Consider the following 16,470-nt stretch of genomic DNA (forward strand, 5'->3'; position numbering starts at 1 on the left):
GTAGTTCATGAAATGGTCACACACATAAAGTCTCATGTAATAATGTAATATAATAAGTTCATATAAAAAGTATGATGGTTAAATGAAACCCAGTGACTTAAAGAGATTTATTAACAAGAGGTAGGGATTGAGGCCAAATAAATTTTAGTAATAAGCCCAAGGTCACACAGCAGAGATTTAGAGCCCAGATTTTCTGAAGTTCAAAATTAGTTTTTTTTTTCTTCCACAATCTTACCCATTTTTCTAAATCTATCTTGGTTGGTCTGGTAATAAAAAACAAGAATACTAGAAAGGAAATCTACAAGATACAGGAGAACAGAAAACTAGGCTTATAATACAGTATTGTTGTCATTAAATGTTGTCCAGTGAAGAGGAGTTAAAGAACACGGACAATTTGATGCCTAAATTAGAGAAATTATTCTACTTTGTAAGTTTATGTATTGTGTTATTATGTTTTTACAATTGGGTATCTTTTTTTTTTAGAATTCATTAGAAAATGTTCCAGGTAACCTCTCTCCTATTAAGGACCCTGATAGACTTCTTCAGGATGTTGATATTAATCGCCTGCGTGCCGTTGTGTTTCGGGATGTGGTAAGTTATGCCTGTTTGATGTCCCAGGGAAAACCTCTCGTTATCATATGTGTAAAATAATTTAAATTTTAAAAGAAATCTAGATATTAAAACTAAGAGTCCCAGTGTTAGGAATTGTAGGATTTATAACATACTTCTGTTTATAAAACAGTTGAGCCTTAGCTTTCTCTGAAAGCTTATTGATACATTTTTTTAAATTATGTGAAATTTTGATATAAGTTGTATATATATTAATTAATATTATAATTCAACTTACTTTGAATCACCTACTGTCTTTTAGTATTCCCTGCTCCATGTGTAGGTACTAAATAGTTTGTTATCCATCAATATTCCTTGTATTATGGATGAATGGGATTAATTCATAATGGTATTACTGGCATTACTTTTGAAAGAAGAAACTGCATTTTAAAATATATTTTATCTATAGGAAATTGAGTTAGAAGGATAGCTTAGTAAAACTTAAGAAAAAGATAGTTTAAGGAGAGAGTTTCATGGAATACTTCAATTATATCATCAATTACTCAAGATAAGCAAAAATAAGATGGGGGTATTTCAGAGCAGATTCTATATGACAGCACTGCTTATTATAGTTACTATTTACCAGCCATTTTGGATTCTAGTTTTCTTTTCTTTTTATTGTTATTAATTTTTTCAATTACAGTTTATAATGAATATCATTTTGTATTAGTTTCAGGTAGTTAGCATTATTTTAATTAATGATTTGAGAAAGAGAAGAAAGTTTATGTTTTAAATTTACACTTAAGAAATTGGGTGCCGTACTTTAGAATGGCTGAAATGTATGTATTTCATATAGTATAATACTGGAGGCCCATTGCTGAAAATTCATGCACTGGGGGGTGTCCTTCATCCCAGCCTGCACCCTCTCCAATCTGGGACTGCTGGCTCCCAACAGCTTGCCTGCCTGCCAGCCTGATCACTCCCTAACCACTCCCCTGCCAGCCTGCTTGATACCTAACTGCTCCCCTGCCAGCCCGATTGCCCCATAACTGCCCTCCCCTGCAGGCCTTATTGCCCCCAACTGCCCTCCCCTGCTGGCCTGGTCACCCCCAACTTCCCTTCCCTTATGTCCCGGTCACCCCTAGCTGCTCTCCCTTGCCAGCCTGGCCACCCATAACTGCCCTCCCCTGCCAGCCTGGTTGTCCCCAACTGCCCTCCCCTGCAGGCCTGGTTCCCCCCCCCCCAACTGCCCTCCCCTGTAGGCCTGGTCCCCCCCCCCAACTGTCCTCCTCTGCAGGCCTGGTCACCCCCAACTGTCCTCCCCTGCAGGCCTTGTCACCCACAACTGCCCTCCTCTGCCGGCCCATTCACCTTTAACTGCCCTCTCCTGCAGGCCATCTTGTGGTGGCCTTCTTATGTCCACATGGGGATGACTATCTTTGACCATATGGGGGCAGCCATCTTGTGTGTTGAAGTGATGGTCAATTTGCATATTACTTCTTTAGTAAATAGGATTATATGGTAGTAATATACAGTAGAAAAATAATCTAATATGTATCAGTTTTTATAAATCACTGGGAAAATTATAAATATATCAACACAATAATAGGCAGTAGACATAAATATTAGAATTAAGGTAACAAACATATGATAACATTTTATTATCACCAGTAGTCAAAAGAATGCAATTTAAAACAAAAGTGAGATATTCTTGCTATTAAATAAACTAATATGTAAAACTTTTAATTCCAGCATTGGAAGGGTACATTAAAATATGCCATCATCCTATATAATAAAAGGGTAATATGCAAATTGACTCTAATGGTGGAACGGCCAGAACAACCAGTAGACTAGTCACTATGAGGTGCACTGACCACCTCTAGGTCCCTTTCCCTGGCCGGCAGGCTCTGATTGTCCGATTGCTAACGAGGATCCAAGGGTGGGTGGTGGCGGGGGGCGGGGAAGGCTTCAGGCTACTGGGGAAAATGGTGCTGATTACAGACCACATCTAGGGACCATACCAACACTCGAATTTCTTGCCCCAGCTTCTAGTATATAGATAGGTATATATTTATATATATATATATATATATATATATATATACACACACACACACACACACACACACACACACACATATCTGTCTCACTGGTAGGAATAGAAATTGGATAAAAATTTTGAATAGCTCTTCATCAATATGTGTTAAAACTCTTATAAATATTGATGCCCTATGATCCATTGTTCTTGCTTAGAAGTTATTTAACCTCATGTGCTCATTAAATATTCCTAGAGGAAATATGGTAACTACAGGAAATATTTTAAATCTCTAAAAGAGTTTCAGCCCAATAAATCATAGTATATTTATTCAAGGGGGCAACTGTGCAGCCATTAAAATCATATTTTTGAATGAAATTTAATGACATGGAAAAATACTCATGTTTTAAGGGAAATTAGCAGTAAACAAAAGTACTTATATTGCACAAATATTACATTTGTATGCTGAGTATATGTGCATGCATATCTTTATTTAAAAAAAAAAAAAGACTAGAGAAAACATACTGAAATATGACCAATGCTTATCTCTAGATAGTTTTCATTTTGTGCTTAATCCTTTTATGTTTTTATATATTAAAATGTTTAATGATAAACCCATATTTCTTTATAATTAATAAATGAAGGGATTTAAAAATAGGATATAAAACATGATAGTATAAAAAATATGAAAATCTTATCACAATCTGATTTGTAATCTAGACTTGGAAAAACATCACTTATTAACAACTTGACCATTTAGAATTGGAAATTACTCATCTTGAAAAAAATATTTTGTGGAAAGAATGCTTTTTAAAATGAAGAATGATTAACATGTAGAGCATGTCTTTATTTCCAAGAGGCACAGTCAGATCTAACAAGTTTGACATTGCGTTTTAATAATCAATTCTGTATTAAGTAGTTATGGTAAATTATTATAATTTTGGTAGATAATGACATATTTTTAAGAATTATAGACGTTTTATAAATATGTTGTATAGCCAAGCCATGACACTTAGTAATTTTTCACGCTAATATAGTTTCCACTAAGTTTTATGTAGTTCCCATTGAACTCTGTGTTTGATAAATTCCTTGCCTTCATTTCATTTAGATTTATCTATGGAGGTTCCTCATTTGGGGGTTGTTTCTTTGTCTCCCCATTTTAAGTGTTTCTTTGTTATTGTTTCTATGTGTTAGAATTGCTATTACTCCCAGTCTTAATGCACTGGCTTTATGTAGTAGGTGTCCTGTGGGACCTAGTGGAGCAGTCTGCTTGATCTCTTGAGCTGAATGTTCTAGGGTTGTCCCTTGAGTGATATTTGAACTTTCCTGTTGTAATTGGGTCTTGACTGTTTTGTCTCAAAGAGATTGCTAAGATAAACTCACATGAACTGTTAAAATAAAAGTAACAGATTTGTGTGGCAAAATTGAATACATGGCAAAAAAGAAATAAGTGGCTTTAAAAAAACAAAAACTTCATTTTTAATGTTCTCTAGTATATGCAAAATTTGAAAAGAAATTTGTCCTAGGTCACTTGTGTCCAAAATTATATAAACTAAAGTAATTTTAATCCTTAAAAATTAAATTTAAAGTTTTCGAACATTCTGGTTGAAACATTATAATTTTTAAATTATAATTTCAGTTATCGTATAAAATAAAGACGTAATATGCAAATTGACCCTCACACCCTCTCACAAGATGGGTGCCCCCATATGGTCAAAGATGGCCACCACAAGATGGCTGGCAGGGAAGGGTAGTTGTGGGTGATCAGGCCATTAGGGGACAGGTCTTTGTGGGGGATGGGGGGGGAATAGGCTTGCAGGGGAGGGCAGTTGGGGGCAACCAGACCTATAGGAGTGGGCAGTTAGGGGCGACCAGGCCAGCAGGGGAGGGCAATTGGAGGCAACTGGGCTTGCAGGATAGGGCATTTAGGGGTGATCAGGAAACAAGGTAGGGCAGTGGGGAAAACTGGGCTGGCAGGTGTGGGCAGTTGGGGGTTATTGGGCTTGCAGGGTAGGGAAGTTGGGAGCAATTGAGCCAGCAGGGGTGCAGTTAGGCATTGATCAGGGAGGCAGGGGAATGGTTAGGGGGTGATCATGCTGGCAACCAGGTAAGCGATTAGGAACCAGCAGTCCTGGATTGTGAGAGAGATGTACAACTGCTGGCAGTCGGACATCCCCTGAGTGTTCCCAGATTGGAGAGGGTGCAGGCTGGGCCGAGGGACACCTTTCCCAGTTCAGGAAAGGAATGGTGACTCTAAAGTACCATTGCAACCTAACACATGACCGAACAGGCTGTGTGCAGTGGCTAGGATAGCAGGGGCGTTAGTGAGGGGTGACCAAACAACTAAGCAGCAGGCTGCATGGGAAAATCAGGCTGGCAAGGGGCTCAGTGAGGGGAGGCCAAACGACAGAGCAGCAGGCTGCATGGGGCGACCAGGCCAGCGGGGGGGGGGGGGGGGGGAGCACTTGTGAGTGACCTGGCTGGGATGGGGTTCCTAAGGGGTGACCAGGCCAGAGGGGGTGGGGGGGCAGTTGGAAGTGACCAGTCTGGCAGGGAGGCAGTAAGGGGCGACAAGGCCAGCGTGGGGAACTGTTGGGGGGGGCAGTTGTGGGGGACTAGGTCAATGGGGGGTCAGTTGAGGGTGACCAGGCCAGCAGGCAGTGGGGCTGTTAGGAGCAATCATATTGGCAGGCAGGTGAGCAGTTAGGAGCCAGTGGTCCCGGATTGTGAGAGTTATGTCTGACTGCTGGCAGTTGGACATCCACCAAGGGGTCCTGGATTAAAGAAGGGTACATGCTGTGCTGAGGGGGGGGACCCCCCCTCCATGCATAAATTTAGTGCATTGGGCCTCTAGTATAATATATAAGAAAGTCAATTAACTTGTATAAATTTTAGTTGTTCTCCAGATGTTTTGCCTCTATGTATATTGTTATTCTTCTTCAAAGCCAGAATAGGGAATAAGCAGCACAATTACTTTGAAGATCTGACTTTGAAAAGAAATGGCAATTATTTTCATACCATATTTAAAGGGAGATTTTAGCTTGGCTAGGACAACTATATATTATTTGCAGTTCTACATCTTGGTGGTTGACATCAATTCATTTCACATATATTTGTTAAGTGCCTGTTAATTGCCTGGAACTGAGGTCCAATGGTGGAAATAAAAAGTGACATGGACTTTTATGGTTTATCAAAGCTTGAGCTGCATTCACATTTATTCTAGGTCAATATTGTTTGTTAGTTTGATTGTACTTATGTCTTTATAATAACCATTTAAGCTTTTGTGTTTTTACCTTTTTCTGTATATCTATTCCATTAGCATTGTAATGCAAGTAGTATGCAATTTAAACACATCATAAGAAAGCTCTCAACCACTAAATATGAAATACTAAATTTATATGCCAGAACAAGTTTAATCTGTTTTGGTAATTTTCACCATTAGCTATACTAATTTTGTTTCATAGTATTAAATCATTATTTCTTGTTTACTTTCTTTTCTGACAAATGCACATAAATGTTTATTTTTGTTTATATTGTACTTAAATGAAATAATTTAATGAACCCATTAATAGAGTTACTAAACTTGAATGCTTGTTTTCCTTATTTTTATGATACTAATTTTTACCAATTATCAATGGGACACAGTAAATGCAGTTTTGGTTTGAAGTATTACTTTTATGTAGCTTAGAAAAAGGCTACCATTTATATCTGATTATTTATACATAGTCTAATTTGGTAGTGGTCTTATAGGTCATATAAATTTGCCTTCTTCTCCTCCTCCTCCTTCTTCCATTTCTCCTCCTCCTTCTTCTTCTTCATCGCCTCCTCCTCCTTCCTCTTCTCCTTCTCCTTCTCCTCCTTGTTCTTCTCCTTCTCCTCCTTCATTTTTCTTTCTTCTTCCTCCTTCTTCCTCCTCCTTCATCCTCCTTCCTTTCTCTTGCTCCCTCCTTCTTTCTTCTTCCTCCTTCCTTTTTTCTCCTCCTTCCTTCCTTCCCTCTTCTGCCTCTTCCTCCTCCTCCTTTTTCTTCTTTCTTCTTCATTTTCCTTCTTAACAGTTTTCCCTATAAGATGGTTATCTAAGCTTTTTGGATAGAGCTTTTGCAAAGGATGCTTATTATAAAGTTGTCTTCTCTGCTGGACAGCAAGTTCCTTTTAATAAAACTACTAGTAGACTATCTCGCAATATTGTGCACAGGAGGCCGCTTGCCACTTCCCTGGGAGCCAGCGAGAACTTCATTGTGCCACTGGGAGGGGAGCCATGCTGCTTCCATGGGAGCCATGCGGGGCTTCTGCCAGAGCTGGGAGGGACCCGCTTGCTTCAGAGGAAGGAAGGCCTGACATCTCCTCTCTGGACCTGTGCTCAGCCCCAGAGGCTGTGGGCTGGCCCCCTGTCCCCCAGAGGCCCTCTGCGGCCAGAACATTGCCATGGCAATGAAGCAAGCATCCTGCCAGGCCCCTCCATGCCCACTGCCCAGAGGCCCTCCTTTGCAAGCATTCCATCAGGCTGCTCACACTGTTTGCTTCCAGCAGCAGCCCCTCCTGGACTGGAGGACTCCAGCGAGGCTGATGGGACTGGGCGCCTCCATCTTAAGGCTATGGGCACCGCTATCTTTGTGATGGAGTGATGGTTAATTTGCATATTACCCTTTTATTTGATAGGATTGCCTCTTTATTCTAAATAGGCTGATCTCTATCAGATCTTTTATTGTTAGGCTCTTTTCCTCTGGAAGAACTCTATTTTGTTATTGAGATTTTGAAATTAGGAGCCTCAATCCTAGCAGTGTTGTAGTGATTATTTTTCCATATAGTGAGATTTTTACTTCTTTTTAATCTGTTTAAGCAGGTAAAGATTGCAATCGCTTTCTCTTAAGCTGCCATGTCACCTTTTATCTCATATTGAGATTGTATAAAATTTGTTTTAATGCTCCCCCATTATGTGTTAATAGTCACTTGCTCAGATAGTAACATGTCTGAAATGTTTATGTATTCCAATTATAATTATATTCTGTTAATTTTTAGTTATAACATTTGAAACTCTGTTTTTATCATTGAGGTGTATAATTATTCTATTCATCTTGTGCATATTTTTAATATACATACTGCATATTTTATTATACATGTTGTATATAGCCGCATTTTTATACATACTCTATCATGGAAGATATAGATAATAATGATGAAAAGCACAAAGAATAAAGTTTTATGGCATATTCAGCAAAATTTATCATTCGTTGTTTTGTTTTTAATATATTTTTATTGATTTCAGAGAGGAAGAAAGAGGGAGAGAGATATAAATAAAAGTTAAATGTCATATTTTGTTCTATAAAGACAACGTAATAGGAATAATTTCTTGTATTCCAAGAACTTTCACTTTAGAATTTTTGAATGTCAAAATGCCTTTGTATTTTACACAGGATGATAGCAAGCAGGCACAGTTCTTAGCTTTAGCTGTTGTTTACTTCATTTCGGTTCTGATGGTTTCCAAGTACCGTGACATTTTGGAACCCCAACGAGAGACTGCAAGAACTGGAAGTCAACCAGGTAGAAACATCAGACAGGAAATAAATTCACCAACGAGTACAGGTATTTAATATTTTTATATTATTTAAATTTTCATTATAATTTGCCTTCTTTTAATCTCATTTTTACATCCATACTTAAACTAATTCTATTCATAATTATCTCATACATTTACAAGTTAGTGGAATATAAAGACCAATTTAATATTCACCTGATCCCTAAAAAATGTGTGAATGGTATTTTTATATTTGCTATATTCTCATTTACCTGTGCTGTTTTGGTTTTAATGTTTTATATTCATTAATACAAATCATTTATACTACTATTTTATTTGCAAGCAACTCATATTTTAAATGTATTATTTTTAACCTTTATAAACATGAAAGTAGGAGGTTCTTATAGAGTAGTACAAGACCAAGACTAAGCCAAAATATAAATCTTTATAGCCAAGTTCAGTGATAGTCCCCTTCCCTTCCTTCCTTCCTTCCTTCCTTCCTTCCTTCCTTCCTTCCTTCCTTCCTTCCTTCCTTCCTTCCTTTTCTTTTGCTGTATAATTATTTCAGTATCTAAATAGATATGCTCTATGTTCTATATCATCTATATTTAAAATATTCTGTATTCTATATCAGTATTCTATCAGAGATCATAATAAGCAAACATACATTCTAAAGTTTATACCAAAGTAGCTTCAATTAAAATCAAAGACTTATAGATAACAATGAACCAACTTGGCTCATGTCTTTCTTACCTACCCATTATTGTAGGAATTCTTGCATTATCAACTTTGTCTACTCTGCTTGAAAATATTAATATTTCCTGGCAACAAATTTTTTAATATCATGGGGTTCCTTCTATCAATTACAATATAGGCCATGTTTATATCAAGGTTATTTCTCTGTGTTTGTTTGTTTGTTTTTTGCAGTGTAACCTTGGTAACCCAGTGGTTATTTCATGTGCCACTGTATTGGTAGTTTAAATTTTATTTCCTAAATAAATGTATATGACATATAAATAAAATGGATATTTTAACAAGTGCATAGAAATTAGTGGTCAAATCTCTGCATCTTGTTTTTTATAGCATTTTATATCTCATTTACCTTTTCTTGCTGTTGTGTAAATAATGAATTATATATAAATTTTAATACTTTGCTGTTTTATGCTATATTTAGTTTAAACTCATAAACATATTATTCATTGTAATATACTCTTTTAACTTTGTTCTTCAAATTAAACATTATCTTACCACTGCAGTTAATGTCTTTTGACCATTTAAAATACTAATATTTTATTAACTTTTTTTAAATGTATTCTTATGAGTCATATGTATATGAAATAAACAAATATTAATGAATTACCAGTTCACTCAAACCAGTTCTGATTTTTGTGTATGTTTTTATGTGTCTGTGTCTGTTGCTAAAATTACTTAAGTATATTATTTCCTTTCTCTTAATATATAACCACTTTCCTTCCCCCAGGGGTGCAGTCTTTGTTGCTATCAGTGCTTGTATGTTGCAATAATATAAACTTGTCATGTTTTGTCAGTGGATCATCTTGCAGTTGTTACATACTGGCTCAAATTTGGTTCCATGATTTTCTTCACAGTTGTGGTCATACCATCTATCTCTCATCCAACTTTGAACCATGGATTCCTTGCCAAGTTAATTCCTGAACAGAGTTTTGCCCACTCATTTTACAAAGGTAATATTGACCTCATCTTCTAAACTATTTGAGTATTCTTGCTTCAACATATTATGTAATAATTATCAATAACTCTATTGTTATAAACAAGTACATCACCTCAGGTTTCATAGAGATATATGTTTCATAGATATATATTCCTGGCTAATGAGAGCAAAATATGGCTTTTATATTTATAGTAGAGGCCTGGTACACAAAATTCATGCATGGGTAGGGTCCCTAGACATGGCCCGTGATCAGGGCCCATCGGGTTCCTCCCACTTCCCCGCCTCTTCCTTCCCTCGCTGCTCGTGCCACCATGCAGTCCCCTGCCTCCCTGCCTCCCCATTGCCTTGCTCCCTCAGTGCCCTGCTGCTACTGCTTGCTGCCCACCATGTTCTATGCCACCCTGTGATGGTCAGCGCATGTCATAGCAAGCAATTGAACTCCCGGTCTCCGGTCTTCAGTTGCTCGCTATGACATACTTGCATATTAGCCTTTTATTATATAGGATTCCATTACATTTTTAAGTACCATCTGCAAATTAAGGATACCTAATTATATGTAGAATAATATGTACAGTGGTAACATTTATTCGAGAATGCAAAAGAGTCAGACCTTAGCAGAAGGACTAAGTTAGCCCTACAATGAAGGCCAATCCATATTCACAACCAAAAACCTTAAAACAAGCTGTGAAAGCATCTAAGCGATATAAAGTTATTTAAGTTTCTGTCAAAGCAAAGTTCCAACTCTCTTTAAAGGAATATAAAAAAAATTCTTCAACAAGCAATGTAAATGTCAGTGCTAAACATCTAATAAAAATTATTAAACATGCAAAGAAGCAGGAAAATGTAATGAATAAGCAGGAGGAAAAAAATTAGTCAATAAGAACAGATTAAGAAAGGACAGATATTTCAGAATTATTAGATTAAGAACATTTAAACAGCTAATTATCAAGTATATACAAGATGTTTTTTAATCTAAAAGAAAAAGGAGACATAATGTGGTTGAAAATGAAGAGTTTTAAAAAGAACCATTAGAGATGAAATATTAAATAGCCAAAATGGTTTCTGGTTAAGATTGACATGAGAATTGTCTCTGCAGAACAAAGAATTGTAGTAGTCTGATTCTGCATCCCCATGTCTCACCCCCAAGTTTTTCCAATGTATACTCCTGCATAATTCCTGGAACACTTAAAATAATGGATTTTGCTTCTGTGACTGTTATTTTCTATAGGACAATTGCTTTTAATAAAAGATGATTATCCAGGTAGCCCTGATCTAAGCACAGGAGTTCTGTAAAGGCAGAGAGACTTTTCTGGCTGGTTGCAGAGCAGTGTGAGAGGGATTTGACATTGCTGTGATGGAGATGATCACAGGATAAAGATATACTAACATCACCTTGCAAGATCTGAGAACACTGCCTAGCTAACAGTCAACACAAAATGGGGGACTTGCCAAAACTGGTTTGGTTCAGTGGATAGAACATCGGCCTGCAGACTGAGGGGTTCCAGGTTCGATTCTGGTCAAGGGCATGTACATTGGTTGCGGGCACATCCCCAGTAGGGGGTGTGCAGAAGGCAGCTGGTTGATATTTCTCTCTCATTGATGTTTCTAGTTCTCTATCCCTCTCCGTTCCACTCAAAAAAATCAATAAAATGTATTTTTTTTTTTTAAAAAAAAGTGGGGGACTTTACCCTACTACTGCAAGACTGATTTGAGTGAGTTTGGAGAGGTCCTGAGCTCCAAATGATACGATGGTTTAGTGTACGCCATACAGTAGTTAAGGATATGGAAGACCAGTTTATAGAACAAAGGAAGCAATAACGTATTTTTTGTTACAACTTGATGAATGCATATATCTTTTTTTTGTAAATATGCAACCTTTTAAGCATCATAATGAAATAAAGGGAAAAAACATTTTTTAGCTTTATTTCTTATAAACACATAAGGCTCTGAATTGTATAAAGTAAGAAGCTTTAGATTAAATAAATTAAATGTCCTCTGGAATTTCTGTAGTGTGTAAGCATATTCCAAAGGTTTAGCTGTAATGACTGGGAAGTATTTCATATTAAGGAGCCTACATCAGAATATCAAAAGAAATTTGTTATGAAAATAATTTTGGCTGAACTGCACAGTGGACTTAGTGATATGATATAATTTTGAGGTCCTTTTAGGTTGATGTGGTAAATTTTTTATTATTCTCTTTAATATATGCTATTATGGAAGTGGATTATACATATCTGTGATTGCATGCTGTGGTGCAATGGTTATTAAGAGAAAGTTTCTGTTGATGATATTGGAACTATAGAAAAAACTCTTAGTGTTTTCACAGGATAAAAAATTAGTTGGATTCTACTATGTAAAGATTAATAGGATTATATTTTTAATGAACGTAGCACTGCCAAACAAAGAAGGATTCCAACATATTTTTTTTTCTTGTTTTGTTTTTTCTGGAGGCAAGTGTCAGAGAATAAAAATCAAAGTAAGAATATTGGAAGTACACAATTTATATGATATGTTTCATTATCTCTATATATAAAAACCTAAGTGACCATTATGGTGGAATGACCTGTCACTATTGGAAGTTGTGAAATACAATGCATATGTAGACCACCAGGAGGCAAACGCTCAATGCAGAAACTGCCCGCCGGTGCAGCCAGAAGCTGGGCTCACCACTGGCAAGTGCAGCTGCCATGGTGAGAGCCTCTCCAGACTCCGTGGCAGCCCTACCAGGCAACAACAGCAGCAGATGCAGGCCGGGATGAGCAGGAGCAGTGTTGCACCCAGCCCCAATTAGGCTCCTCCCTGACTGCCTGCCCCTTGGCACACTGCTACTTCCCTCAGGGAATGCCCAACTGCAGGATTAGTCAGCTGGACATCCCTTGAGGGGTTCGGACTGCAAAAGGAATGTCCTACTGCCAGCTTAGACCTGATCCTGTTGACATTCTCTGTGGAAGGCAGTCAGTCTGAATTTCTCAGTGACTCAGGGACGCTCAGGAACTCAGGGTGAGCCTCCCATCCACTTGATGATGTTTGCAGGACAGACTATGGTGGCCCAGATCTTGTATATGCAGCAGCTGCTGAAGCTCAAGCAGTAGGCTATGCAATAGCAGAAGGCCATCCATCCACCAGCAGCAGTTGGACATCCCCTAAGGGATTCCGGGCAGCAGTAGTGTGCAGGCTGGGCTGAGGGATCTCCCCCCCACCCCAGTGCATGAATTCCATGCACCAGATGTCTAGTCCTACCTAATAAAAGAGTAATATGCAAATTAACTATTACTCTGCTACACCTACAAGCCACACCCACCAGCCAATCAGAGCGAGTATGCAAATAAACCCAACCTGGTTGGCTACAGCCATAGAGATTAGGAGGGAGGTTTGGGTTTCTCAGGCAATGGAGGAAGCCAAGCTTTCCACTTGCCTTAGCCAGCCTAAGCCTCCACTCAAGGCTACAAAGTTTCAATTATAGAAGTTAAACAAATCCAAACATAAATGGCTGCAGCCACAGAGCGAGCAGGAGGCATGGCTCTGCTCCAGGCTACAAAGTTTCAATTGTAGAAGGTAAATAAATTCCAGATACCAGGGCCTCCACTTGGGTCGCCAGGGGATGTGGCTGGCCTGCAAACCATCACAAGCCCCTAGCTAAGGCTGCCCCATGCCCCAAGGGAACCCCCACCCTGATCCAGGATACCCTTCAAGGCAAACCAGCTGGTCCCCACCTGTGCACCAGGCCTCTATCCTATCTAATAAAAGAGCAATATGCAGATTGACCAGCACTCCAACACACAATAGCTGCCCCCATATGGTCAAAGATGCCTGCCCCCATGTGGACACAAGATGGCCATCACATGACGGCCAGCAGGGAAGGGCAGTTTGGAGGCACCAGGCCTGCAAGGGACGGTAGTTGAGAGGGACCAGGCCTGCAAGGAAGGACAGTTTGAGGTGATCAACCCTTCAGGGGAGGGCAGTTAGGGGTGGTCAGGCTGGCAGAGGAGGGAAGTTGGGGGCAAACGGGCTGGCTAGAGAGCAGATAGGCATCAATCAGGCTGATAGGGGAGTGGTTAGGGGATGATCAGGCTGGCAGGCAGAAGTGGTTAGGGGCTATCAGGAAGACAGGCAGGTGAGCAGTTGGGAGCCAGCAGTTCTGGATTGTGAGAGGGATGTCCGACTGCTGGTGGGATCGAGCCTAAACGGGCACTTGGACATCCCTCAAGGGGTCCCAGCAGGCTGGGCTAAGGGATAACCTCCCACCCCCAACACGTTGCATGAATTTTGTGCACCGGGCCTCTAGTTTAATAATAATTGTCAATAAACATTAGTGGTATGTTTTGAAGATACAGCACTTCTAGTTTCATTCTGGATAAAATTTTAAAATAAATATTCTAAGCTGAGATTTCATTCCATCAACATACTCTGTGACACTGCTTTCTCCATGTTATTAAATAAAAATAGGTTAGCTCTATGTTATTCCCTTGAGTATCATTATTCCTGGTTCAACTTGGTTTAGATTCAGTTTGACAAGCAAAAAGCTCATGGTCACGTTATAAACTTTAAATATGTATATTCTCAATGTTTGTTCATAGTGTTTACATAGTCATATCTTTTGGGGAATCACTTTTTGCTTAAAGCTTTTTGTTTAGTTATGATGTGTAATGAGAAAATTTACAGGTATAAAACCATTTGTGTAATATACACTTTCAGTGAACAACATAGACAGTTTTTACAATTATTATCTTTTTCCCAATGTTGTCTTTGTTCAGATTATATTTATTGTAGTTTTATGTCTATGGAGTCAAATAAAAAATATTTGTACTTTTATTTTGTGTACTTTTAACATTTTAAAAAAAATTCCCAGAGAGTTTGAGAAACATTGATATCATCTACTCTCTAACTCCTTCCCACTTCATTTCCTTCTTTTAGCTCATTATTGAGCTTTTTAAAATGTTCTGAACTAGCTCTCTGGCCTCTCTTTTTTTTAAAAAATCTTTGATAGTCACTCATTTCAAGGTCTTATTCCTTTTTCTAGTATTGCCATTTTCTTCATTGGAGTTATCTCTAGTCATTTAGTTTATTAACTGATGAAAAATTAAAAAAATAGCACCAATTTGTAATCTCAGAGGGAAGGTGGGAGTGGGTGGGTCGGTGGGTGGGAAGAGATTAACCAAATCATTTATATGCATATATGCATAACCCATGGATAAAGAAAATACTGTAGTGTAGGCAAAGGGTAGGGGGTACTAGTGTGGGCTAGAAGTGGTCAATGGGGGGGAAAGGGAGATCTATACTACTTTCAACAATAAAGATAAAATTTTAAAAATTTAAAAAGTAATGTAATGAAATATAATTTCAATTTAATATATGCTTCTATAATGAATAGTTTATATATGTAATATAACAAATATAATAAAATATTTTTTCTTTCTAAAGCATTCTATAATTTTGGGAAAAAGTTAACATGTCTAAACTTACAGTGGCAAGACTACTTTATTTTTAATTTACCTGAATTACTACAGTTGCTTCCAAACGGGTTTTTGCACCTGTTCTCTTAGTGATCACCATATTACTTTTTTTTTTTTTAAGTTTGGCTCCATTTTAGTAAAAATATAAATGAGATTATGTCTTGATTTGACTGAGTTTTTTCTTAATCCTTAGTTTAGAGTAACCTTAGATAATCTTATTGCTGACTATCTTTCCAAATTTATTTTGTTATTCTTCCATTTGCCCACTTAGTTACAATCAGATTCCTTTTTAGTTCTTTAATCATTCCAAGTGCTTTCCTGCCTTTTGATCTTTGTATTTTGTTTCTAGTTTATAGCTCTCTTTCCTTTTTTTTTTTTTTTTTTTTTTTTTTATGATTGCCTTATTTAGTCTTCTTTAGGTATTGGCTTAAAGAAGGTTACCTCCTCATAGAGGTCTTTCATGCATGTTAGAGTGACTGGTCAACTGTCTGCTTCCTGGTGGTCAGTGCACATCATAGCCAGTGGTTGAGTGGCCTTAGCATTTTAGCATATTATGCTTTGATTGGTTGAATGGCCAACACTGGATGCCCAGCCACTTAGCATATTAGGCTTTTATTATATAGAACTAGAGGCCCGGTGGACGAAATTCGTGCATGGGGGGGTGTCCCTCAGCCCAGCCTGTACCCTGTCCAATTTGGGACCCCTCAAGGGATGTCCAACTGCCCATTTAGGCCCGATCCCAGTGGCCTAAACATGTAGTCGGACATCCCTCTCACAATCCAGAACTGCTGGCTCCCAACCGCTTGCCTGCCTGCCTACCTGATTGCCCTAACAGCTTATGCCTGCCAGCCTGATCAAAACTTAAATACTCCCCTGCCAGCCTAATCACCCCTAACTGCCCTCCCCTAAGTCCTGATCACCCCCAACTGCCCTCCCTTGTAGGCCTGGTCCCTCCCAACTGCCCTCCCCTACTGGCCGGATCTCCCACAGCTGCCCTTCCCTGCTGGCCATTTTGTGGCAGCAATCTTGTGTCCACATGGGAGCGGCCATCTTGAGTCTTGGAGTGATGATCAGTTTGCATATTACCTCTTTACTAGATAGGATAATATTTTTATTATGCCATTTTCTTTTCAGAAAGGAAGGAGAAATGCCCAAAGTAGCTTAAAGCCTAGACTTTTAAGGTGGGATTGAGAGGTCACATTTTTAGGGTAGGATATAGTGCTCTACA

At 38.4% G+C, this 16,470-nt stretch overlaps 1 protein-coding gene across 4 annotated transcripts in view; it reads left to right on the forward strand.

Annotated features, from left to right (window-relative positions):
* The window catches only part of NBEA (neurobeachin), a 796,980-nt gene that overhangs the window by 259,273 nt on the left and 521,237 nt on the right, over nt 1–16,470 (forward strand). For all 4 annotated transcript variants that reach the window (XM_084879290.1, XM_084879291.1, XM_084879292.1 and 1 more), the window contains 3 exons: nt 484–591; nt 7,999–8,167; nt 9,707–9,802. In XM_084879290.1, the coding sequence (XP_084735416.1) occupies nt 484–591; nt 7,999–8,167; nt 9,707–9,802 (373 nt within the window). The remainder of the gene's footprint in view (nt 1–483; nt 592–7,998; nt 8,168–9,706; nt 9,803–16,470) is intronic.

This window comes from Pipistrellus hanaki (assembly GCF_964339955.1).
Source record: "Pipistrellus hanaki genome assembly, chromosome: 3".
NCBI lineage: Eukaryota > Metazoa > Chordata > Mammalia > Chiroptera > Vespertilionidae > Pipistrellus > Pipistrellus hanaki.